A 27610-nucleotide genomic window follows, 5' to 3' on the forward strand; every position below is an offset into this window, starting at 1 on the left:
GAGTGATTAATTCCATTAATGACAACAGCTGCTGTTTTCTTTTCTTTCTTTTTTTTATTCTGTTGGACAATGATCAGCACACTGCCCCCCCTCCCATTGGTGCTCAGCTCCAGATCGGCTGTAACCTGACTGCACGCAGGTCTCAGCGAATAGTTGGCAGTGTTTCCGCAGTGGTTTGGTAAAAAGTTGGTCCCTCATCACTCTCAACTTTTCCACACAGACAATGAATCTGTGCCCGAATCTTTCTCTGGGTGCTCACTGCTTTGCCTTTAGGACTGATCCCCTCGGGGACTCCCATTATATCCCGTGTACTTTTTTGAGTACTGAACTGATTTGAATGGCTGGTGACAGTATGGTTAGTTTGAAATAAAACTCACATTTAGGTTCATCATGTTGGTTGAGTAACTCCTGAATGGTGAGAATAATTTGCATAACAGAGGCACTTGTCCATGGTGAGAGGCGTATGAGGTGTTGGCATTAGTTACACACTAATACACAAATTTGGATGTGTGCAGAAAAAGAAAATAAGTCAAATTCTAAATGATTGTCAATTAAAACGTACTGCAGAATAATTATGAGCTGTGAAATGACTTTGTTAATTGTAGTACAGCAATAAACGGACATTCTTCAACATTCAATGAAAGCTGAATATGTATTGGTCATTTGCTTAGCCAAACAAAAGTCTTAGCCAATTCTTAACGGCACTCTGTCGTATAAATGCCTCATTAATACAATGTAAGAGAGGGGCTTTTTGTTTTTGTCGAAAATATGATGGTATTCTTTACAATTTTTTGTGGATGTTATCTCTCTGATGCCTGAGAACTTAGAAAAGGACTGTTAAGAAAAGGTCACTGGTGCAAAACAGTGCAAAAAAGTCTAAAAAGATGTGACCATGACAGTGCAAAGTTAACAATATTTCCTCAGCAATTCAGTCTGGCTGACGTGACAAGTGACAGGTTGCTTGGGACAGTGTGCGTTTGTGTGTGTGTGTGTGTGTGTATCTGTGCGTGTTGGTGTTTGTGTCGGTGTTTGTGTGGTGGGGGACAGGGTGGGGTTTGAATCGGAGCAACATTTTTTTTTCTTTCAACAGAAGAAGAAGCACACAGATATCGGATGATCACTCGAAAACATTGGTACACACAGCTTCAGCACACAAAAAAAGCGTATTTACAGCACTGGCACACACAAATTAGGCACACAAAATACAACACAGTAACCAGATACTGAGCTATATAAGGCTTGACAACAAAACTTTCCTCAGTGCTACATCTATGCTGAGTTTGTGATGTACAGGTTGTCACTGTCACACACCCATTTAAAAATACTAAGTAATACACACAACATAGCTACAGCACTCTCAGGTGGGTGATGGGCTGTTATGAGTCATACACATAGTGGTTGGCACACCATGGTTCATAACACAAACTGACTCTGTTGGTTGTCTGCTCCGGTGCTGTCGCTGGGTCTCTATAAACATATAAAAAAAACAACAATAACAAAAATAAATTATTACACAAATTATGTATAATGGTGGAAATGATGGCGGTGATGGAGAGGTCTGAGGTGCGGGCGACAGAGGTGAAGAAAGGATAGTAGCTTGGAGAGTAAAGAAAATGTGCTCCGTTAGTTTTCCATGGTAAACGACAGGTTTACCATGTGTTTCCCATGCGTAGCCAAGGCAACGGACAACGATGGCGTGTCTGTGTGCAGAGGTTGGACGCCGAGTCGGTTAATAAACATGCCCGATCATGCGGCGCTTTAAGGGTTTCAGAACGGTACATCAGTCATTGTCATGCGTTTGTATACTTCTTATCATGCTCTCACAGTCAACTCGTTTTTTCTTTTTTTAAATCCTCTCTTTGACTCGAACACAGGTGGACTCAGGGTCAAACAGCAGCAGGCGCCACTAGCCGTATGCTAGCGGTCTAAGAAGGTCGTATGTATGCATGTGCTGCTGAATAAAAACGGAGTCTAAACACTCGTTGTGTATAAAATTTATTTCATGCAAGGACTCGTATTTACATCTTTTATTTGAATACTTTTCTGTTGCATAAATGTAAAATACATGCATTTACCTTTCCCCAAGTATAGACCCACATAACATGATGTGTTGTGTTGTTCTTTTTTTTCTTTTCACTTGAATTGCATGAGCACATAATTCACCTGCATGTCTTCACATCAAATCGTCACAAGTTTTTTTTCTCTTTTGAAATATATAACGCCCATTAATTACCACAAGAGACAAGACTGGAAAAGTAAAACTCTGCTTATTCAGAATAAGAACAACACTAAGATGAGATGCTGTACTTAATATCTTCTTTTAAAAAGGTATCCTCTTTTTTCTTTTTATTGATTGATCAACATCAAATTTGTTAAAGTGCCCTGAAATAATTGTGCATAAGTATTGGGACAGTATCAACACATGTACTAGTATCGGTAATGATGTTTTTAAATCAATAGACATATATACTGCAGGAGTCATCATAACCTACCTGGTCCCCTTAAATAACATTTTGTGCTTTACAATACAAAAGTCTTTCTTGAGTTAGGGACTATTAAGAAAGTATCTTCTGGTGTTTTTTGCTGGAGTTATGTGTCTCACTAGAGGTGAAGTTCTACTGTGGATTGTGTGGTGTAACAATACACGTTCTATTACTATCACTAAGGACACTTTTTGCACCTGTAGGGAGGTGCAAAAAGTACAAGGTGCACCTGGTAATATAAACCTTTCGTCACACTGTTATGAGCATGGTATATAAAGTGAGTCAATGCTACACCGGGAGCACTTATGAAATATCATTTCAATTTAATCTCTCTTTTGCTTTACAGGTCTCTTATTTCAGGGGCTGCATCACTGTCACTGACACTGTCTACCCCATCCACGAAGAGCGCCTCCCTGTGGGCTGCGTAGACCACGATGGCCGAAATGAAAGTAGACGGTCTGGTCTACGGAGGTTTTATGTGATTCTGTGTCATGAGTGTCACCGGAGCTGAGGTTGGACTCGCGGAGACAATTTTAATCCCCCACAGTTTTCTTTTTTTAACGTGTGCATAGTTAGCTGTTCGGTTGTGTTGACGTTTTTGATGTCTTGTTGCTTGCTGGCATTATTATCCCTTTGAAAAAACATTTGTCACCAAAGGGCAATGAATCCTGGGATAGGTTGGGAGGAGAAGGATCTATTGGTTGGAGCCAACGTTTCTCGGGGATGGTAGAGTGCATACGTGTCAGCTTTTGAAGGAGCCTTTGAAACGTGACAGCCTAGTCGAGCCACTGTGGCCTTTAAAAGCATCCTCCGAAGGATGCAGACCCTGAATTGAGACTCAGCTTTTGCCTCACCAGGTACGAAGGCACCGTTGTTTAATAATTCATGAGTCTCGCATTAATTTTAGGCATCACAGCAGTCACTGAAATTGCTGCAGACTAACAGCACTTTAAAAACTCGTAACTACGTACCTATTCGTATAAAAACTGGCTATGCTCATAACAGCATTAGTTGGCTTTATGGCAGATTGTTCAAGTCAAATCACACTATTTTAGCTGGAGGCCCCTGTCGAATAAATCAAATGAATGTATGAATTTGGGGAAAGGCAAAGAATGGCAGCTACATAAAACCTCTGCTATGACTGAGTCTCTTGTAAAGCTGTCTCAATATGCATAAAAACATGACAAAGCTTTAGAAGCTTTTGAAAGAAAAAACTTAGTTTTTTTCTTACAGGTACTACGATACAGTTAGCTTCTCGCTGAACATAATTTTTCATGCAGTTCATGCAAATGAACAAACAGTTTTAGTTCTTTTGACATTGGATGTAATCATCACTTGTATGTTAATTGGCATCATCTCCATGTTGCATTGGACATCATGAACATCATCTTATAATAATATCTTTTCTAATGGCCACTCAGATAACACAAAGCCTTGCCTGGGTTGTACTTTCAGAAAGTGAACGTCTCTACTTTGCAACGTCACAAAGCACTTAGGAGGAGTTCCCTTAACAGCCGGCAATGGTACCATTTGGATATGTTTCAATATCCAGCATATTGGGCCGTTAGCAGGGGTTACATCTTATGAAAATTTCTTTCACAAAATTGTAAAAGCAGATGAGATTAGAAAAGTTACTGGCAGGAGAGTATGCGAGATCAAAAGCAACAGAGCAACAGGCAATGATGTACACACTGGGAGAGAGTGGGGTTAGCCTGTGGTAGAAGTAGAACAGTGCTTTGTCTGCAACTGAGGTGACCCATGCAGAGTGGCATGTGCCAATGTTGTCTAGTCTAGGATATGATGACACACCCAAGGAGAACACTTGGGAAGCTTGAGTACCAGCACAGTAGTAAGATACAGTTGTCCAGGAAAATAAAAGAAATTATAAAAAAAAATGAAAGAAAGCAGGAGCAAAGGCAAGTGTAAAAACAAAACCAAAAACAGGAAGGATAATAAGGAGGAGTGTGGACTGGCCTTCCAATGGCATTGTGTCTGCTACTCAACCATGCTACATAATGGATGGGATGGGAGAATGTGAGTGCTGCATTAGACAGGGTGGGCTGCAGGGCAGGGCAGACACTGAGGACACTCCAGAGGCATCCCCGCTCATGCCAGACATGCTGTTAAGGCTCCAAGGCTTTTCATAACCTTCAGTTGAAAAACAGAGAACGTTCTGAGTACACTGCAGCACTGAATCCACGACAAAATGTTGTTGGGTTGTTTGTTTTTTTTGCCGTTCCTCAACTGGTAAATACTACACCTGTTGCTTTCTTGTTTTTGTCTCCAAAGAAACAGGTCAACACAGACTTGAGACAGATTTTGTCTTCTCCATGCATTGAGTGCATCAGGAGTACAACAGCATGCACCGGGTGGTACTGGAATGGTTTCGGAGTATAACACTGCACGAGACTCGGAAAAGAAAAAGGCAGGCACCTCAGGCAGGGAATGTTTCTCTCAGCTACAGGTAGAATTTCATGCTGTTTGCCATTTTCCTGTGGATCTTCTCAGGAATGTTTCGCACATTAATATTAGATTTAATTCAAATGAATGACAAGGGCTTAACCCTGGTATTAAAGTGTAAAAATTACTATGGTTGAATTTGGCTCTTATAATAACAATAATTGACATTAGCCTTCCTCCATTTGTGTTGTGCTCCTTCACCATACTGATAGCACCCATCGGCAAGACACTTCATGCACCGTTATGGTCAATGTACTCAAAAGTCTGGATCCCGCGTGGTATTTACCATTAAAGCACATATACATACATGGTACACGCATAGCACATAATACCTTCTTTGTAAGACAACACCTTCTAGATCATATAAATCTCCAAAATATTTTTCTTCTAAATAAATAGGGGTATTACATTATGAATGGTATCAAAAAATAAATTATGTCGATGCGGACATGTCTTATTGACATTTGTGATGCTTGTGCTTGGCCTTAACAAATGCTATTGTGACTCTATATACATATATATGAATATGTACAATTCCCATCGGGACAAAGCAGCTGCTTTGAAAGTGTGTGGAGGTTGCAATAAGAGGTTTGTTGTTGTGTGTGTGTTGACGCGTGTGTTACATACACTCAGCAGAGAGGGGTTAAGGAGCTTGTCCTGTCTATGGTCTACGGGGTGTCAGTGTCTTACGGGGGCCTGTGATTGGCTGTTACTGTACGTACCCCTCCTCACTCTGCCCCCTGTGTGGTTGGGGCGTTCAGCAGTCGTGACCAGGAAGCAGGGCCGCTCTCGCTCACTGGGACTGAGGTTTTCCTCCGGAGATATCGCCTGGTCAATGTGAGGGCAGTCTTCGTTGGCCAGCGCTGCGTTAGCCGCCTCGCCGTTCAGCTTGGAGTCTAATAAGAAAACAATAAAAAAAAGGAAAGCAAAACACACACTCACACACAAAACAAATCGGGTTTCATACACCAGCACGGTTGTATTTATTTGTCATTTATCTGCTATTTCCACGCTCTATATGCTGAAAGCACATTTGGGATTCCCTTTTATAATCACTGTATGTATAGCTGTTGTCAATATTTGCCTTGGACCGTCCCTTGTTCCTCGCATGTTTTTGAGCACGAACTTGATCAAAGGTCAACACGTCGGCAACCAGAGGGATCAAGTGACTACAGCCTCTATTTATATGTTCTTAATATTACAAATACACAGAGTAAGTCTGAATTACTGCATTATTAACTGCACAATCAATAGCAAGATTACTCACGGTCTGCTTCAGCCTCTATTTTCTTCTATCCAGAGTGAAATGTGCCTTTCATTAAATATTCTATTGATTAATTTCTGTGGGAACTCATCGGCTGATTGAAGTGTAAAAACAGACAAAGAGTGAAGCCGCTGAGCAGTGATGTGTCTGGGTCTTAAACATAGAGAAGTGAGTAGAATATGTATCGTCTTTGTTTTTTACCTTGAAACTTTATCTCGAAAACGTCGTCGTCATGGGCGATGGGGCTCTGGGGCTGGGAGCTGATGCTTGACTTACAGAAGTTAGGAGAACCTGGTTGGGGAGCTCGTGGGATATGCCTGTTTTTTTTCTTTGGTAATTTCTGTTTTGCCATGGCCAGCGAGTAATACATTCCAAAGTTGTTGACAATCACAGGGACGGGCATGGCGATGGTCAGCACGCCCGCCAGGGCACACAGGGCACCCACCAGCATACCGGAGGTCGTCTGAGGGAACATGTCTCCGTAGCCGAGGGTCGTCATGGTCACCACGGCCCACCAGAATCCAATTGGGATGTTCTTGAAGTGTGTGTGGTCACTGGCTCGAGGGTCGTTGGGGTTGGCTCCTATCCGTTCAGCGTAGTAGATCATGGTCGCAAAGATGAGAACACCAAGGGCGAGGAAGATGATGAGGAGCAGGAACTCGTTGGTGCTGGCTCTCAGTGTGTGGCCCAGCACCCTGAGCCCCACAAAGTGCCGTGTCAGCTTGAAGATACGCAGGATCCGCACGAAGCGGACTACTCTCAGGAAACCTAGCACGTCCTTAGCTGCCTTGGAGGAGAGCCCGCTGAGGCCCACCTCCAGGTAGAAGGGCAGGATGGCCACAAAGTCGATGATGTTCAGGGCGTTCCGAATGAAGTCAAACTTATTCGGACAGAAAGTTATTCTCATTAGAAACTCGAAAGTGAACCACACAACACAAACGCCCTCGATGTAGGTGAGGTAGGCCGCAGTCTCCGTCTCCTGGTAGGTGTGCACCACGGTGATGTTGCCCACCTGCTCCAGCTCGGTGCGGTTGATAATGGGGTTGAAGGCCTCGTGGGTCTCCAGACAGAAGGTGGTGATGGACACCAGGATAAAGAACAGCGAGGCCAGAGCTACCCACTGGGCAGGAAACGTGTGCACGGTGAAGGAGAAGAAATGGAGGGAAGAAGGACAGAGAGGATAATGAGCACAGTGACACATGCAATATGACAAAGCTTGACGGCTCGGCAGCCATTCTTAGCCCGACACGGTGCAGTTCAATCTCAGACAAAAGGCAACTGCTCTGACAGTGACAGTGGCATTGAGACACTCGCTCCTCCCGCTCCTCACACCCCCGCCCTCCTCCCCGGCTCCTTGTGCATCTCCATTCATTGTAAAAAAGGGACAATCAATGCCACTCTTCCTTCCCTTCCCTCTGCTGTATCTCAAGGTCATGGGATTTCTCAAGGGTAAGCTACATGCTGAATTCCAAAGAGACAGCAGCGGGCACGTTGGAATCAACCCCCATGACTAAAATTAGCTTGGGCTCTTCCCTTCAGCTGCACTGGTACAGTAGGTTTTCCCACCACAAGGTCACACTGTCCAGATGAGCAGCTCCTGGGAGGCGTTCGGGGCCGAGCTGCTCACAGACTTGTATGAGGCAAGAATACCTTGGCCTTCGTCATGTATCGATCAGGAGATCACATTTCATCACATTTAGGTTCTGTTATTTCTGGTTACTACTTCATGGGTGTAACAGATACAGTATCCTCTCCCGGGTATTGATTGCAGTGCTGTGCTCCTGCCATCCTCTGATCACTGATTTACAGCATGTGTTCCCGCCCGGGTGACTTACTGTAGTTTGAATAGATAAAAAACAGCTCTATCTTCAATGAAAGCAGATATCTACTCAATCATTCCATGAATTGCAAAAATTAGATCAATAGAAATCTGTTCATGCTTGAAGATGTCTTTATGACATGGGCGGATCAAGGGGCGGGGCCAGTGGGACACTGATGGGCCCCTTAAGTACCCCTGTCCTGTCAGTAGTCTTGACAAAAATATATATTATATATAATATCAAAGCTATAAAGCTAACAGTGGACAAGGAATGACCTAAATGTTTGACCTAACTGAATCAGGAATTATGAATGTGTGCATGGATGTTGGACGTATAACCCACCCCTCTCCCCCCCTCTGTTTAAATTGTGGCTCCTTTATGGCCCCGATTTAGAAATATCCTCGACCCGCCACTGCTTTATGATCGTGATCTGGGCTCTGTTACACTTCTCATGACTAATCAGTCAATCAAATCAAATTATATTTGTACAGCCCATAATCACAAATCCCAATTTGTCTCATAGGGCTTAACAAGGTGCGACATCCTCTGTCTTTAACCCGCAACAAGACTCAGGGAAAACCAAAAAACGCCTATTAACCTTTGGGAATAAAATCTAGAAACACATGTGAAGGATGTCTCTCCCAGGATGGACCGAAGTGCAATACATGCTAATGCACTAACGCATAGTATTGTTAAGTAGCTGGGACATGACAGTAGACATTACATGAGGGAGACGGTAAGTTAGAGTGGGGCATGTCTGGGCATGAGGAAGACATATATATTCCACTGAGCAAAGGAAACTCAGCCTGTCACGTCCATTCATAGAGTGTCAGGGAGGCGAGGACGCTACATGAGATGGAAAACAGGCTCCTCCAGCCTAACATCTCATCACTCGCAATTCATTGCACTGTGCTGAGGAAATCGCTGCTGTTTATGAATGTCTGCTTCCCTTCCATGTTCACAAGATGGCACAGAGGGAAACTGTCTCAGCAGTGACTCTGCAGCACATTGACGTCCTCCGCTCTACATTCACAGAGATGAATATTAGAGCTCAATTGTTACTACAATTTACACACTAATTTAACTTGTCAGTGTTTTGGGGGGTTTCAATAGACTACAAAAGAGTCTAGACAAGAGGAAACGTGACATTTTAACACAACCAAATAGAAACTGACATTAAAATGCAGCTTGTTCATTGTGTGCTGATCCAGTTCTTCAGTCAGTAGTATGTGGTGGTGTTTTATCCCATTGCATAATGTTGTTTTGTCCACCCCCTCCACAGTATGTTTGGTGCAAAATAACAAGTACGCCCTACGCTTTAATACAGACCAATAAATCTGCACTACAAACCGTGACCTACATAAATAACTCTGTAACACAACAGCACAAATTGGATTAGCCCCAAACTGGGTGCCCCACACCTTCAGGGACAAAAAGGTATAGTTTCTTTACGAGTGGGTTTGATTGGATTATAAATGCAGATGAGAATCTCCGGTCTACCTGTGTCTACATTTACACAACGCATTCATTTATAAGTTCCTCCATCTATCCATTATCCCTTCACATATGCTGTAAGGGTGACAGGGGAGCTGAAGCCACTCCCAGCTGCCATTGGGGAAAAGGTGGGAAACAGGCTGGACAGGTTGCCAGGCCATCACCAGGGCAACAGACAGAGACAAACAACCATTCATGCTCACATTCACACCGATGGACAATTTTGATTCATTAGTGTGTTCAGATTGAACTAAATTGTCACAAAATAATGTTTATGTTTGCCCGGGGAACCCTGTATCTGTCACTGTCTGAGCCTTACAGATGCCGTGTAAACTGACAAGTTGGTCAACAGAAAATTGATACAATTTTGATAAAAATTAAAAATGAAAATTATTGCTGCTTTTTTTATTCTCCACTTTTGAACTCTTGGTCTATGGCCACCACGACTTGAGGAAATAGTGGTGGCCATAATTGGGCACCACTATTATTCCGTTAGTCCCAAAAATAACCACATTAGGTGAGAAAAAGGATCCTGAGTTGCAGCTCTAACTAACAGATCCTGGTTTTATTATCTCCTTCAAGGGGGATATGTTTTCGTCTCAGTTCTTTGTTTGTCCGTCAGTTAGCTGGCAGGACTACACAAACATTACTGGACGGATTACCAGTAGGATGTGTTACGGTTCAATGAAGAACCAGCTACATTTTTGGCATTAAGAATTGTTTTGCTTTCAACATTTCTCAGAAAATAATTCATGGATCTTGATGAAAGAAATCTGGCATGTTTAGGAGTGGGTGCACTTTGGTGCAGATCCAAATAAAAATCCAGATCTAAATGTGGTTTCATAAAAGGACTGAGATGTTTACAGCAGAAAAATGCTGTTTCTCTTTCTTCCAAACTGAAAATCATTGCTAGTTTGTTTATTCTTCTACATGATTTATCTGTTTGGATTCTCAGGTTGAGAAAAACAAGCTCTTCGAATATGACACATTTTATGACCAAAATAGTATTCTATTAATACAAAATAAATACCACTGGATGCCAAAATAATTAGCTTATAGTTGCAGCTCTAAGTGGCAGATTCTCTTGTGATTTTTGATTCAGCTCTGACAGCTGAAAAAACCAACATTACCAACACTGCCAGCGTCCTCCAAACTCACAAACCCCTCATTGTTATAAGCTCCATCATGTCCACCGCTACTGCCTCCTGACATCTCGATCCCTCGGCCCTCAGAGCATCCAAGCCTCCAGACAGTTAAACAAACGCTGCCTGTCATCACACTGCCTCGAAAATGATGTGTGTTTGTGTCTGATAGGAACAGTGTGGCCTGGAGGGGTGGGGGGGGACCATTGTTTGCTCCTTATTGGTTAATTCTCACTGTTGCCGGCAAACCACAGGGCCTGCAGTGATATGCAGTGGGTTTTCCACTGATGTATTCACTGTGAATAGAGTCTGTAATTAACTCCGAGGCTCACTTCTAATTAATCTTCTCGGCAGCCTCTTGGTGGAGCTCTGTCAGTCCTCGCTCGACTTTTCTTCTCACTCTTTGTGTAACTGTCAGACACATTTAAGGAGTTTTGTGCTTTGGGAAACTTCCTGCATGCAAAAGGGGGAATCTGAAAGAAGTGTGTGCATAATGCATATTATAGGTTAAACCACTTTCGCCGATGCTAGGTGTTAAGAGTGTGTACATGTCGATATAGTTTACACTTGCTGGATGTGGCATGGCAACTAATTATACCAATCAGGCTGCAGAGGCTGTTAAAGCAACGTGCATCTTAGCGGCCTTTTTGCAGACAGGTCAAAAACCCAAGAGAAAGAATGAGCATATCACCATTGAGAGGCATGCTGCCCAGATGGATAAGTGCCCATGACCAAAACCAAAAGTGTCACCTCTCACAAAAAAACCTTTTTGTTCATGTGGAGGTGTGCCGCGACATTTCTGGTGGTGCCAAAGATCTGGTTTCCTAATGTACCGCTGACCTATTTAAGCACAGAGCCAGCCATGGCCTGCCCAGGGATCCTTGTGTCATGGAAATATCAATCCCAAGACATGTGTGGGTCCAAATTACTTTCTTTATCTTCCTCTGAGAGACAGGGGAGGTTGGGAGAAATGATTTGCATGTAAAGGATTTTGATGGATGAGGTCTTGGTTGATTCGTGTCCCTCCTCCTTCCTCTGAACAATCACATCCCCACTGTGGAAATCCCAGAGAGAGTAATTTCAAGGTCATCAAAAGCCTCTCTGAAGCCTGTCAGCTCCATCAGTCATTGACTCTCCATCGAGGCACATTGACAAATTCCCTATTCAGCCCTCCTCATGCAGCTCTGACACTTTCAAACAAATTACCCACATTTGAGTTCATAATAACTCATTATGGGAATAGTAAGAACACAGCGAGGGCCTGGCACAGGCAAACATCTGAATGGGATATACTCACCCTTGCATATTTAGAGGAGTACGGGTCCTCAAAAAGGGCCCAGACGTGCTTCTGCCACCGGCTCCATAGGTTCCCACTCCTGGTGTGATGAGAGTCCCCCTGCGCCAACCTCCTTGTCATCTCATCCACATCATCCTCAGCGTGCTCCTGCTCCGGCTCAGGGTCCTCGCTCCCCAGGTCCAACAGCCCACCCCCGCCGAAACTATCAAGGGCCTCCTCTGCCTCCCGGTGCTGGCGATATGTCATCCAGCAGCATGGCTCCACGTCTGTCTCGTCGATGCCCCAGAAGGCCAGCTCCTCCTCGTAGAGGGGCCCGCAGACATCGGCGGGGCAGTGCAGCTTACCTGTCCTGTAGTAATTGAGGATGTGTGCAAACACGCCGGGGTGGCGGTCGAAGAAAAACTCCTCGATCTTGGCATCATAGTCAAAGTGGCTGGGGGCATCAGGCTCGGCCAGCCAGGACAAGCGGGTGCCGGGCAGGGTGCGCAGAGTGCTGCGGTATGTCTGATGTCTGATCCCACCCACGTTTATCACAATGCGATCCTTGTCGTCGCTCAGGCCCATTGCGTCCCTTAGGCATTTCTCCAATAACGTCCCTTCATCGCAGAGGTGCACGCGCACCGTGCCACCGTGCACGCCGGGGATCAAACTGAAAGTGTTGACAGGAGGGAGGCAGCGGAGCAACCGGTCGTTTCCTCACCAGCTAGGAGACAGAGATCAGGGCTGATGCTGGACCAGGCTTCATTCTCCTCACACCTGCCGGGCAGCCGGGGACTCGGAGGGGCTCGGGCTCACTGGGGGGGGGGGCAGAATCAAGATCCCAAAAAACGATGGCAGCCAATGGCATCACATTGAGGAGGGACGTCACATCGTCGGTACATCCAAGATGTCGTGATGGCAGCACAGACGCTGGGGAGGTCTCCGCCTGGCAGAAGAGGAGATCCGGCAGTGATGGATCGGATCGGTCACACTTCAGCTTTGTGACTTTCAAGGTGACTGGGGGGGGTGGTGGTGCTGAGCGGACAGCGCCTGTCCGGCTGCTCCTGCTGGAGACTGGGCGCTGCGATGGAGACTCTCCTCCTCCTCCTTCTCCTCCTCTTCCTCCTCCTCCTCCTCCGCTGCTGCTGCTGCCCACAGACTCACCTCCTTCACATCGACGCTCAAGCTCACCGACACCCGCCACCACCTCCTCACAGCAGGTCTTTGTCTGCAGGCTGCTCCCCTGCCCGCTCCCTGGTACGCACCGTTTAGAAAAAACAACCTCCACCTCCTCTCTGCAGGAGGAAAACGCTGCTCCCTCTGATCCAAACGAAGACAATCAAAGATGAGATCCTCCTTAAAAAAAAGCCCAAAACTGCCTGTTATTCACACCATCTCCTTCTCTCCCAGTCTCATCACATCACAGTGAGCATGCCCAGTGGAGGAGGCTGCATCTGGCAACTTCTCCAATTACAGCTGTTGTTGTAACGGTCATCCCTCAGTCACAGCGAGAGGAGGCGCAGCTGGAGGAGAAGGTGTGACCCTGGAGCCGTGAAAAGATCCGCCCTTAACATCACAAAGAGTGTGATCACACACACAGCTTCAGGATGTATGGGTGGGAGACATCAGAGGGTGATCTATAGGCCATTGTGAAAGTCTGCCCCTGTCACTGCACAGGCACACAACATGTTTACAACTTAAACGTACAACTTAAAAGGGCTGAGATCATTTAATTTGCAACTCAATGGGCTGCACTCGAGCTGTGTAATAATTAGCCAATAGGTCCCCTGCCTGGGTTTAACTTGTCAGCAGAGGGCGCCCTTGTTCACAGTAAAATTAACACAAAACAACTTGTGGATCCTCTAATGCAGTGGTTCCCAAACTTTTTGTGCCCAAGGCACACCAAAGGACAAATAAAAATTTCAAGGCACACCTATTGTGCAAAATAGCCTTATAACACGTGTTATCACTAATATCATCTGTTTATCTGTTAAGTTTATAATTATTTACTAATGCCAAATAAGATGCGACCAAGACAACTATTCTACTCATGAAATATTTATTAACAATATACTTCACAAAAATATTTAAACTTTATCAAATTGGGCTTAATCAAACACACCCATTTCAACCAGACAGGTGAGGCAAAGGAAACAGAAATTCAGCAGAGAACTGTCCATGAGAAAGCTGCATGGTCCTGAATCTGACCCACAAATTATAACTGTAACATTTAGAATCAGGCTTTTTTTGTAAATATTCTGCCTACTAACAAATCAGTGGGACACATGTGCCTGTCGGGGCGCACAGATTTTTTTAATCCTTGGTGGCACGGAGGAGAGGGCCACTCGCAAGTCCTGCTCAACAGAGAGCCGTGACCTGGTCTTGTTCTTCATGTGAACAAGAGTGGAGAACGCCAACTCACACAGGTAGGTGGTGGGGAAATGAAGAAGTTGGTCGATAGCGTGGTGGGAGATGGTTGGATATTCTGATGCACAAACCAACCAAAACTGATCGAGTGTGAGCTCACTAAATTTCAGTTTCAGCGTGCGGTCCGCACGGAGCTCTGCGCTCTCCTCTCTCTCCTTCATAGTGAGCTTCTCGGTTGAGGACTCGGACTCCTGGTTGAATGGGTCTCGGATCCAGTCATTGTCCTCGATGTCCGCCACACGTGGAAAATAGCGCTCAAACCTCTCTTTTAAGGTCTGAAGGTGTTCGGCATATATAGCGCGCTCACTGGCTGCCTGTGGCGCAGCTGATGCCAGCGGGAACATGTTCATGGAGCCCTGTTCCAAAGCCTCACGCCACAGGGTCAGTTTGCCCATAAAGCCCCGAATCTTGTCTGTGGATGATAAAATGTTTTCATTCCTGCCCTGAAGCTTGGCGTTTAACTCGTTGAGATGCCCAAATATGTCTGCAAGGTAAGCCAGCCTGGCGCACCAGCTCTCATCCGCGAGCCTGTCCTTATGAGGGACAGCGTGTTCACGTGAAAATTCCAAAAGGGGTTGTCGGACTCGGCAGTCTCTGCACTGGTGGTTGGTGGTTTGCTCCGCACGAGAAAGCGCTCCATTTTCCCTCTTGTTTATGTTTTAATGTTGTGTTCACCTGCGCCACTGCGCGAACAGCGAAATGTGGGATCCTCTTTGAGGATTTTTTAAATAGTTTTTAGATAAAGAGTTTGCCTCTGTATTATGGAATGAGTGCATTCAAAGTAGTATATAGTAAATTAAAATAATTATTTTTGTATAGTTGTATACTATATTGCAGTAGGCTATGGTTGTCACAAAATCCCACGGCACACTTGGACTTGCCTCACGGCACACCAGTGTGCCGCGGCACACCAGTGTGCCGCGGCACACAGTTTGGGAACCACTGCTCTAATGTGTTTGATCAAGTTTGTTAATTATCCTGACATTTGAAAAAAAACAATACAAGTAGAGTAAAAAAAATGACATTCAAGCCATAAACTAAAGGAATAAGTGCAGTTTTGGTGCAGATAATAAATGATCCCTTTACATTAACACTGCTGTGGATTATTTAATACATTTTCTGATTAGACATTGAATTAATACAGATGAGCCAATAACAAACATGTAGAACCAAACCATGAGGTTTTAACACAGTGATGCATATTTTCATTTTTAATAGGATTAAATTTGTATATACATTCTTTCTTTCTTTTTCCTTCCTTCCTTCCTTCCTTCCTTCCTTCTTCCTTCTTTCTTTCTGTCTCTCTTTCTTTCTGTCTTCCTTCCCCTTTTGCCGATGCAGATCTCCCTCTCTCTCCTCCTGCCCTCTCCCTCTCTCCCCTCCTGCCCTCTCCCTCTCTCTCCTCCTGTCTTCTCCTCTCCACTGTGGTGGGCAGTTCCTCGTCTCGGTTTTCACTCTGGATTGTAAAGGAGGAGTTTCCAGTGTTGAAGCCTGAATAAACCTGAGTCCTGTGGCAGAGACGTGCCTGTTACCGGACCGTGGACTAGGCTCACACAGTGTTTGTTTTTTTTGTCCAAAACAAGAAGGAGCTGATAAACACACTGGCATCATGGCTGTGGCGGGCTGCACGAAATGCATTAAATATATGTTATTCTTCTTTAATTTTATTTTCTGGGTGAGTTGAAGACATTTTACATTTTAAGTAGCTTTTGATTTTTTATCATCCTTTCGTCGTTACCTCTGTTTTCCTAAAACTTTCTCTCTTTCACATGCCTAACAGCTTTCCATGTCCACATCTGTGTAGCTCAGGGCTTTAGATTCACTGATGATCAGTCCTGGAGGAGATGCTGTTCTGTGTCAGAGAAGAGAGCATCATCAGTGCAGGAGACACGTCACACTAAACCTTGTCCAGGCCCGAGTTAGATCTGCTCTTACATCAACAGTATTTTTTTAAATGCATGGCCGAGCACAAGCGAAGGGAGCAGCCTCAGCTTCTTCATGCCTCACATTAACTCTGCCTCAGATCATTTCACTGAATCAACTTACTAATGATAAACAGTAAAGTCTGAGCCCTGAAGCTGGTTTTGGAGAGACCTCTGAAAATGTAGCTGAGCTCTGGGGGGTTTCTTGCTGTTGTAGGGGAGTCTGGGTCCCCCCACATTAAAAACACATAAAGGGAGCGATTGAACATCTGGGGGAGGGGGAGACGTTTCCCTTTGGGATTTCCTTTGTTCCTACCTGGTCACCGCACTGTAGTGCCAGGCTGCACTGCGGTGATGGTGATGGTGCAGTTTCATTCATCATTTATTGTCCATTTCCCCAAGACCACCAGTGCATTTTGTTTTTCTGGAAGGTTATTTCATTAATAAGGGTCTTGCCACTGTACAGTTCACTCACCTCATGCAGCTGCCTGACTTTTTATGCTTTATTACAGCACATCAGACTTCCTGCAGATGTGTCTCCTATTTTATGTCGTGGCCTTGCACACAATGAGGACCGAGTTCACTTGTTTGTGAATTGTCGGTTGGTTTGTCTGTGCAGAACAGCCATCGCTCTTTTGTTAAAGTAAGCACAGAGTCACCATATCCTGCGCCCTCTGCACTTGATGGAGTGTTTCCCTTTGTTGGTTTTGCTGCTGTGACTATCGTTGTGAAATCTCTGAGCCCTCTCTTCCTCTTTTTACTGTTTTTCATGTGGAGAATCCTGTTTCCTGTTTCTTGGAGAACAATGGGGTTCAGTCATAAATGTGCAAATCTCTCGATTTAAACATTGCTCTAAAGAGATAGGGAGTCAGCAAGTGGAGCAAAATACTGCTGTGGGTGGGATTCTTCAGTATTTATGATCTATCACTTTCATTATGTTATTTCGGGGTTATTAGATATAGCACACAGTAGAGATCCAGGGAGATAAAGTTGATAAACAAAGTTGTTGAGTTGGCTTGAAACAATGCTGCAAGGACAGCGTGCCGCAGGTCACTGAGGTGTCAGGATATCCTCTCATTGCAGCGGACAGTTCGCTGCCTCGAGGCAGGGCTGAGGACACAGGTCAAGTAATATTAGCAGGAAGGTTTGGACACTGATAAGATCTTTGCAGAGTCGAGTCAGTGTCCGAGCTGTCACGGCCCTCTGACGACACTGTGATGGGTTGTTCAAAAAATCTTAAAAATTGATGACTACAGTTTTGTTTTAATATTCATGACAACATATCTCTTGACTATCAAACAGTTTTAAAAAACTCCAACCCTCCTGAAGGTTTAACCAAAGTTAAAACACATCACAGGGAATGATTAAAACCTTTTTCTCTTTGCACAGCTGGCCGGAGGTGTGATCTTAGGAGTGGCCCTGTGGCTGCGCCATGACAGTCAAACCAGCAACCTCCTCATACTGCAGTTTGAGGGCCACCAGGCACCGGGCACTTTCTATATCAGTGAGTATACACCTTTAACATTACAGCTTCCCAATCGCACTAAAACTGATTCTTTCCACATACAACAGATGATGTAAATAATGCCTGAGTCGGTCATTAAAAAATATAAGCTTTTCTGTGGTTCATCATGACTCTGTGACAATGTTTAGACATATAAAACCTGAAATTGGTCTAAAAAACAATTGGGGAATATTTGAATCATGGAATGACTGGATGGCAATGCTATTAATAGCCCATTTCACACAACACGCTACATGTCCACTGAGTGCACTTACTTACAATACCGTCAACTACAACAATACAACGAAACTTTGGAGGCATGCCATGAAAGTGAATCACCTCCTCACTGTCACAGTCTCAATTAGAATGACACTTGAGAGCGCATACCTCTGTCAAGGACGAATGTGCTCTCAAGTGTCAGTAAAAATATTTAAAAAACTCACAATGTTAAAGAAAGTGACGAGAAAAATTCCTGGACCTGCCCCCTGACCTGGATCTGCACCAAACTTTAAAGGCTTCTTCCCTGACTCATAAGACATCCTTCCACCAAGTTGCATTGAAATACCTCCTCTAGTTTCTGCCTTAATCTTGCTTTCAAACAAGCAAACATGCAGACCAACAAACAAAGGGGTAGAAACATAACCTCCTTGGCGTATGCAACAAAGATAAATAACATTAAAGTCTGAAAGGAGAAACTTCACTAAAACTATTTATTTAGGTTGTATATACATGTTCTTGTTAAGTTGTCCACTTCTCAACATACACTTCAGTTTCTCTGGTAACTTCTCAGTGTTTACACTTTGTTACACACATGACAGGAAACTCCCAGTTAACACATCGCTGGAAGTGAACTAACTCACAGAATGCACAGAAATACCAGTCTTTCACACTCAGGGTCCAGAAATAGTAGGAGCAGCGTGACCTCTAAGAAAAGAGCAGGAAACAGGACGTACGTAAGTCCGCAGCACGACTTAAGAGCAGCACAGCCAGCATCTGCACCTCAGCTGTCATTCTGCAACACACAGCTGATGATCTCTAAATCATATCAATACGTTGATGAACTTTAGTCCAGGCCTTCAGCCCTGACGTTCTTTCAAGAGGGAGAGAACAGATGCTGCAGGCAGATGTTGTGGGCTTCGAGCAAACTAATGGGCTGTGAGAAAAAGTATAGCCACCATGTGCCTTATGTGATCCTCAGGAATCTTTGGTTTTGTGTGACTGCAGCACTGCATGTTCTGTACATTTACCAAAGTCTTGACGCTTAAACTGAATCCCAGAATGGGGAGTATGTAGCTCAGGTCGTGTTCAATGCACGAACTTGGGTCATAAATCATCATCATGTTTCTGCCCTCAGACGTCCAGAGATTGGCACAAAAACCTACAATACATGGTTAATTTGAAACTTTTCAAAGGTCCATCATCTCGGTGTGTTGTGGTGGTGAACTCCAGTGAGCCCATTAATTTAGATCTGGGTTCCTGATCCTCTCCCATACTTACTCCTCTGTAAGTATACAGAGCGATGGTAGGCTCGTGCTTTTTATAGAGGAAAGGCTCACTTGTGATTTTAAAGGCAGGGCGGATAGGCCCACCCAGGCAAGATCAAGGGGATGTATCTTTTTTTTCTACCCTCCCTTGAACATACGCCCTTGCATAATGCAAATAACCTTTTACATGTGCACATTACCCCTCAAATTAGAGTTTAGAGTGGATGTTTTTAGCATGCTGGCACACCAAAGTGGTATTTATGTAGGGCTGGATATACGCAGTCTCCTGCCTCTTACCCAGGGCCTGAAATCATCACTGGTGGCAGTTGTCGGCAGTTGTCGGCAGTCTGTTTTGGTTAGTGCTGCATGTTCTCTGTAGGACATACAGTAAGTGTGACAGAATTCATTACGCAGGTAGACAGGACATTTCTGCTGCTTTACACTGTTTGATTAATGCAAAAGTCCCAGCCTGAATACTGGAGCTTGTTTTGCACTGTTTCATTACCGAAAAAAAAGCTTGCACTGTGGGAACGCATGCAAGATCAATGTTGATATGATAACCCCACTGTACACATCTGGAAAATCATTATCTGAAGACTCCCGGTTGAAACCTGCTCTGACCTTCACTACTTTGTCTATACTGGACATTTCTGACTAAATGGCAACAAACAAAGATCTCCTAAACGTCTAATATTTATCTAACTTTGCTGTAATATTTAGTAATAAAGCTTTATACTGAAGTTCAAACCAAAATCTTACAATGGGGCTCCAGCCACTCTAATTATTTCTTAATGATTGTGTGTAAATAATAGCGCTCTCACTACTGCCACTCTTATGATAACACCAACAGAGAGAGTTAGCCTAGTTTAGATTAGCTTAGCTCAACATTAGGGTTCAGTGTGTAGAATTTAGTGACATCTAGTGGTAAAGTTAGATGTTGCAGCTGAATACGTATCACCTCAGACTCAATTATGTCCAGTTTGGAATACTGTCAAAAACATGGTGTCCTCCATGGAGAGGATCTGCTTCTGAAGTAAATATAAAGGTCTAATTTTAGGGTAAAGAAAACAACAATTCGTAGAATTTAGATGATTATACATGAGTGAAAACATCGGTAGGATTGTTTAATAAATCTCTTTCACCTTAATCTTACACACTCAACCTTTAAGACTGTAACCCAGGTAAATGCTGTCCTGCCTCTGTACAAAGTTTATAAAACCTGCTCACCATCACCTTTGAGCTCACGAAATAAGACATTACGTCTGCTTCTCTATTTATTGCTGAGCTGAGCAGAATCCAGCTTATGATTTATTAAAGTAGTATTAAGATGCAAGCTGCTGGTTAGGTTAGCTTATGCCGCGTTCCATTAAACCTCAGAGCACAGAATTCCCGACCCCTGAGCTGGAAGTTGCAGCTGGAACGCCTCCTCAAGTCAGAATTTCAGAATGTGGGAGGAACCTCACCAACCCCCGACTTCGAAGTCCAAGATGGCCCCTCCGTATTTCAGCACATTTTTCTTTTACCGTTTATTAGCAATTGTGTCATTAAATGTGTCAAACACAGTTCTGTCCAATGACTGTCAGTGGAGGTTTTAAGTGTCCAGCAATTAAAGTGGTATCCACCCTCTCATCTAACATTTGGTGTGATTGAAAAAAGTGTATTTCACCATCATATCAAACAATTGTGTAAAACTGCTATTGAGTTATTTTTATAATCCTTTATCCTGACAAACAGGTTCATCTGAGTTTATTGGTGTCAGGCTCTGGCTGTGTGGACATGGCTTCCCAGCTCCTGCCTTTTTGGGGCTAGTTGATTAATAATGGATGAGGAGAGCAAGAAGTCCAAGTGGGTCTTTTAACTGCTCTTCACCTCCCTCTTTTTGCCCCTTTGGAGATTACACAGCCAGACAAGAAATAAATGAACTTCCCCGGTGGCATAAAATTGCCTGTCACCCTGAAAGTCTCAATAGATTTCAAAGCTTAAAGGGTGTTGTCATAGTAATGGAAGGCAGTGGAAGTAATGCCTGCCTTGCTGCATTGCCGGGCTACTGGCACTGGTAGCCGTTTCTCACTACAACAAAAAGGGCTAAAAGAAAAGAGAGAGACAGAGCTGGGGGGGGGGGGGGGGGGAGTAAAGGAGGAGGGAGTTGAGTAGAAACAGAGAGAGAGAAAAGAGGGTGTAGATGTAAGTATTAGGAAGGGTTGTGCGTGATGTTTGATTCAGGGTGTGAGGTTTTAGAGACCTGCAGCCGCTACAGCAGCAAGGTTTCCCAGTGTCTGTCCGTCTCAGGCCGCGCTGTCAGCCCAGATTAGAGGCTCGTGTTTGCCTGTGTGTAAGAATAGAAAAACCCAGAAACAGACTGCTCCCAGACCTTTTTCGCTAAAAGCAGCGGTTTGAAGTATTCACATCCTTTATTTATGCATAAGTTCCACCCATGCAAAGGATCATAAGATACATCTGAGTTGGAAAAACAAAAAATGTTACCTCCTTGGGCACAAAAAAGTTATTTGACAGAAACCATATGAGAGGTTGAGAGGGAAATGTCTACACAGCTGTTAGATAATTCTAGTGCAGTAAAAAAGTATATTTCCCTTTCAAATGTAGCGTCAAAGTATAAATACTTCTTCAGAGAAAGTTGGACTGTTTGAGGGATTGACTGATGTCAAGAGATTCATCTCAAACAACCTGCAGTTTATGGAGAATTCTTTTGTTTAGTTCTAAAGCTGAGCCCCAAACTTCAAGTCATCACTCTGATGAGTTTCAGTGTTCAGCTTTAGACCTGGAAACAACAGCCGACTCAAATACACATTGTACATGTGAATGTCGATATAAATAGACTAAACTTGAGGAGGCCTGGTTATTATTTCCTGTTGTGTGTTCCTTCATTTCCTCTGCCAGTGCATGTAATTGTGATGTTATTTTTACTGCCATTAGGGAAATCCCTAAAACAGTCAAAGAAACAAGTTGGTCACATTTTCTATAGGTTTCCACTTTTTTTATGTTTCTATTTAGTGCTTATTTAGTAAATTTACACATGCAGTTGCTGTGCTTAACTACAGTTTAGAGGTTATTTTACTATATTATTATCACTTATCAGTAACTTAATAATATAATAGAAAACAGAATAAGATACAATCACATGTACTTTTACTTTAATACCACATTTCTTCTGGAAATAAATATGTATATATACTTTAACATGAGTAAAAGTATGAATGCAGGACTTTGCAGATTTGCCCCTTTTTAGTTTCTAAGTACCTTATAATTTCTTCCTCCACTACGAATCAAAAAATTATTTAAACTATGGTGTCTCAGCTTTAACAGTTTCATGTTTTAAGGCCATTAAACTCATTCAGACCGAAGAGGCTGCAGCAGATCGGTTGCATGTTACAATACTAGTTATCACCCATGAATAAAGGTCTTTATGACACCAGCTTCCCCTTTGTCTTCTAAACTAAACTCACCATACAACTTGCGCAACAGACATTTACAAGTAACCTATATAACTTTTTATATTTCTACTGTGCTCAGTGCTTTGCTTTTGAGATGAATAAAACCTGATCCAGACTTCTTCTGTGTGTGGAGCTTCACTGCTCTTCAGGAGCCTGTTGCTCACTCCCACCCAAACTCACGTGAGCCTGTGTATTTTGTCATCACCGTGGATACCGGCCCAAAATTGCTTTTCTAAAGTATTTATATAACTTGAGCTTTTTCAATATAAACAAGTCTTATATTTTCTTCATATGACACAAAACAGTTTGTGTGTGTGTGTGTGTGTGTGTGAATGTGTATTCACACGGTTACCCTCTGTTTCCTGGAGAAGGATAATGCTCGGGGTCAGTGCAGAGGGGGTTTGTGGGGGGTTGGGAGTGTCTGGAAGGCATTTCCTGGCCTGTCAGCTGCACGGGATCTGCCCCACCTCTCTCTCTCTCTCTCTCTCTCTCTCTCTCTCTCTCTCTCTCTCTCTCTCTCTCTCTCTCTCTCTCTCTCTCTCTCTCTCTCTCTCTCTCTCTCTCTCTCTCTCTCACATGATGATCTGGGCGCTGTTCAGGATGTCCACCGATGAGGTCAGGGAAAGCTGGAGAAACATCAAGGCCCTTTTCTAAACAATGTGTGGATTGATGAATGAGCAGCGGGCACAGGCCGCTCTGACACTGCTGCTCTCTAGTGGTACACAGGGAAGACTGCATCCTCTTGAAAACTTGACCGTTCACTTCTGTGTTGTCTCTGTGTTTACAGGCGTGTACATACTGATCGCTGTGGGAGCTGTGATGATGCTCGTTGGCTTCCTGGGATGTTACGGCGCCATTCAGGAGTCTCAGTGTCTGCTGGGCACAGTGAGTGTCACATCTCTTTTGACTTTGCAGCTCCCACCTTTGAACTTTATCCACCAGGAGCTCTTTTCTTGAATTAGAATGACATACAGAGTGACAGACGTTCAGATTCAAACACTTATTTCTCCTCTCTTAAGTTCTTCTTCTTCTTGGTCATCCTGTTCGCCTGTGAAGTGGCTGCAGCAATGTGGGGTTTCATGAACAGGGACACGGTAAGTGATGCAAGCACACACACGCAAACACACACACACACACACACAAACACACACACACACACACACACACACACACACACACACACACACACACGCACGCACGCACGCACACACACGCACACACAAACACAAACACACACACACACAGACACACACACACACACACACACACACACACACACACACACACACACACAGCAGCAGCAGCCCCCTGTCTGTTGTTTGATCCTTGAATTGATTTTCCTCCTCTGCTCCAGTGCACCTAGTCTGTCTGTTTGTTTTTGTGTCTCTGACTCCCTGCCGTCCACAGATCTCCAAAGAACTGATCAACTTCTACGACTCTGCATACATAAAGGCCGTGGACGTCTCCGGGTCTACCAGTAAAGATGCTGCCATCAAGGTCCTGGATGTTTTCCACAATACGGTACGTCACCATGGAAAACCATCAATTTTTGTGTCCATATAAGCGATAATATACCGGAGTGATCTTTTTTATTGAGTGTATGACCTCTTCTTCTTTCCTCTTCAGCTCGACTGCTGTGGTAAAGGTGATGACACGGCGCTCTTCCAACAAGTGTCCGACTCCTTGTGTCCAAGGAAGCCTGCAGGGGATTTTATGAAATCTCAGGTAAACATTAATCCTACTAATAAATCCACAAATCAAAAACAATCGCTCGTCTGAATTGTCTTCAAACTTAGTGAGATTCTTTCCGCGGACCTGAGGAAGTGCAGCAACAACTGGGTCAAGTTTTTTTGAAGTTCTTGAATACACTGGTAGATTTCTTGTATAAAACTGCTGCTATATAACTTTCAATATATTTCAGGAGCTGAGACTTTGCTTCTTTAGAAAAATGGACACATAAATGACAGTTTTTACAAAATTTCAAATTTGAATTAGCATCACTCTTATCCTTTTAGAAGTAGTTTCAGTGATTCAACACACTCACTACAAACAGTAATATTTAACAAACCCAGCTGGATTTAAAACTTATTCAACAGTGCCGTTAAGAAAGGGGATTTTAAAGAAACATGTTCATTATTAGATGATGTGTAGGCTATGTATATCTTACGATATATAATTGTGTTACATCAATATGCTAATTTACCGTTATTTGTTTGATTAATAATTCCCTAGAAATGACATTTCTGTCCAATAATTTAATACGTTTCTCAATACTTTTTAAAAAATGTAACTAAACTTAAAAAAATCACTTAAAACTGAGCCGATTGGGGTCAATCCTGAAATTTGACCATTGAACTGTCAAAAGGTCACTATCAGTATTCCAAAAACACTGTGCGTATGACAAACTGTAATACAATAATTAATAATAAACCTCACACTAATGTAAATAGAGGCTTTATGCCTCCATTAAGACAACCAGTTAAGTTGGTAGTTTATATCCCTGTCTGTCCAGACTCATATGTGGTGAAGCCTTTGAATTTAAGCGATTTAATAACATCCAGGAATTTCGTTCTAAAAATTCCTGAAAGACAAACTTAAGATATCGTTTTCAAGAGACCAAAGACATGATATGTGAGGTCACTGTGACCTTGAAAATCTAACCAGTTCATATTTGTGTCTGACTGAATGTTTGTTCCATATCTGAAGAAATGTCCTCATAGCGTTCTTGTGATGGGACGGACAAACAACCAGAAAACAAAATACCTCCTTTCACTGGCTGTCGCTGAGGCATTAAAAATAACAAAACATTGTCTGTAAGGTTTTATTACCCGTGGCTGATGGTTTCAAATCACATACTCATGTGTTTAATACCATCAAGACCCAAACTACTTCAACAAGTCATAGCGATATAATGATGGGATAACGTATAACATCATTAATAATAATAACGTATAACATCTTCTCTTCTGTCTCCTCGCAGAGCTGTCACGACAAACTGATCGAGCTGTTCTCCGAGAAGCTCCACCTGATTGGTCTGGCCGCGCTGGTGGTGGCTGTCATCATGGTGAGTTTAGATTAAAGACATATCTTTCCTCTCTACAGTTCTCCGAACTCCAGCTTTTAACAGCTGTGATAAGAACGCAGGTGGTGGATTCGAGACATTTTGAATTAAACTGTTCTGTCGTTCTTCCTGTTTAGATCTTTGAGATGATCTTCACCATGGTGCTCTGCTGTGGGATCCGCAACAGCCCTGGAGCGTATTAGGACTCCAGCCAACAGGCAGCATCATTGTGTAATGGGATTATTTTTATGATGCATCAGCTCCTTTTCCCCTTTTGATTATAACACTAGACGGATATCTCCTCTTTTTATTTTAGATTAGAAACAATGAATTGATTTTGATACTGCTCATCTATCATTGCTGTTATTTTAGCTTCTGTGTGTCAGATGTTCATTATTATTTATCATACAACACTTCATATGAATCTTTTATATTATTTACAGTATTTTTGTGAAAGGTTTCTCTCAAGTCATTAAACTTATTGCTGTTGGATGTATAAATTGTATATATATACATAAACTTTGTATATGTTAATAACACTTAGGAGAGTCCTTGTAATCCCTGATTGTTTGTGGCTGCAGTGTTAGTGTAACAATATGATTTAGCAGGGTTTCATGGACTAAGCTTCTGTCTTACCCTCGCCTGTTTGTCCTTTAGTCAGCTTTATGTTTCTGCTATGTGTGTTTTGTCTTTTTTAGCACAAAACAAGTTACCTATCCTGTTTAAGTAATGCTAAGAAATGATGTCACCTCCTTTGTACTATTGAATTTTCAACCCTTTTCTCTCCTGATCCATTCAGATTAAATAATTTCTTATCATAAGTATCATGTCTATAAGTTTTGAGTAGCTAAAGAGGAATTCTGACTTTTCAGTTGAATCTTTCTAGAGGCCTGAAGAGGCAAAACTACAGTATTTTGTAAAAGAGTAGCAAATAACAGAGATAAGTCTGGAAAATAAAGATGTTTTGAGTATCAATACATTGTTTAGTTTTTTTCCGAGACGATTACTTCATGTCTCACCAGCTCACTGCTTCTCAAACTGGGGGACGGGCCCCTCTGTGGGGCTATGGGTCAATCGCATGGGGGCCGTGGATGAACAAAGAAAATATATAGTGTCACCAAGCTGCATTATTTTGATTAATGTAGGAAAAATAAATTAAAAAAAAGTTTATTGAGGCAGTTGTGTTCACCTTTACCTCACTACAACCCAATTTAGATCATTCTTTTTTAATTACCTTCCCTGTCAAAAGATTTTTTTGATTGCAGGTTTAATGGGTGGGGTGGGTGAGGTGTTTTGTGTACTCAAAAATGTCATCCGCCCCCCATCCATAGCAGTGAGTATATAATAAGTGAACTTTCATTTTCGGGTGAACTATCCCTTTGAGCTACTTGATCTGTACAGTAAAGTATTAGTGCCATGTGTTTTGTCAACCTTCTTCAGCTTCACTTATTTGAAACAGAATAAAAGCTGCAGTATGTAGCTCGTGTCCCCACAGGGGGGCAGTGAGACATCAGCGCCTCTCTTGCCCAATCAGCGCCCTCTATTCGAAAGCTCAGCTGAACACATAAAAAACTGAACTGACTTGTATTTCTGGCACAGTGGCAGCAGACACACCCGGCGAACACGTGTTTGAACCGCCCTGACGTTCATCTCCTCATCGTAGGACACATCGTCTCTTCTTTAACGACGTCAGGGTGCAGGTTTCGCTCACGGTGCCCACAAGCTCAGACACATTCGCCGACATGTTTTATGATTCCTCTCTACTGGACAGATGTTCAGGAAAGAAAGATGTGTTAAATCAAACTCCAGCTCAGTGAGACA

The 27610-nt window shown here is 43.2% G+C and overlaps 2 protein-coding genes across 4 annotated transcripts; one reads left to right on the forward strand and one right to left on the reverse strand.

The window, feature by feature from the left end:
- Positions 1-1357: 1357 nt before the first annotated feature.
- On the reverse strand, positions 1358-12524 carry kcnc1b (potassium voltage-gated channel, Shaw-related subfamily, member 1b). Of its 3 annotated transcripts, none has more exons than XM_061075924.1 (4): positions 11961-12524; positions 6409-7327; positions 5666-5839; positions 1358-1467 (listed from the first exon to the last, which is right to left on the reverse strand). In XM_061075924.1, exons 1-4 carry the CDS (start codon positions 12522-12524, stop codon positions 1358-1360), a joined length of 1767 nt encoding a protein of 588 aa, XP_060931907.1. The 3 variants fall into 3 exon arrangements, with proteins under 3 accessions (XP_060931907.1, XP_060931906.1, XP_060931908.1); XM_061075923.1 differs by lacking the exon at positions 1358-1467 and adding an exon at positions 4492-4631; XM_061075925.1 differs by lacking the exons at positions 1358-1467; positions 5666-5839 and adding an exon at positions 4492-4631.
- Positions 12525-15862: 3338 nt separating this feature from the next.
- On the forward strand, positions 15863-26764 carry LOC133008684 (CD81 antigen-like). Its single transcript, XM_061075945.1, has 8 exons — positions 15863-16041; positions 17678-17792; positions 23516-23613; positions 23748-23822; positions 24136-24249; positions 24355-24453; positions 25709-25792; positions 25927-26764. Exons 1-8 carry the CDS (start codon positions 15976-15978, stop codon positions 25990-25992), a joined length of 717 nt encoding a protein of 238 aa, XP_060931928.1. The 5' UTR covers positions 15863-15975; the 3' UTR covers positions 25993-26764.
- The last annotated feature ends 846 nt before the right edge of the window (positions 26765-27610 follow it).

Source organism: Limanda limanda, chromosome 8 (assembly GCF_963576545.1).
Source record: "Limanda limanda chromosome 8, fLimLim1.1, whole genome shotgun sequence".
Lineage (NCBI taxonomy): Eukaryota > Metazoa > Chordata > Actinopteri > Pleuronectiformes > Pleuronectidae > Limanda > Limanda limanda.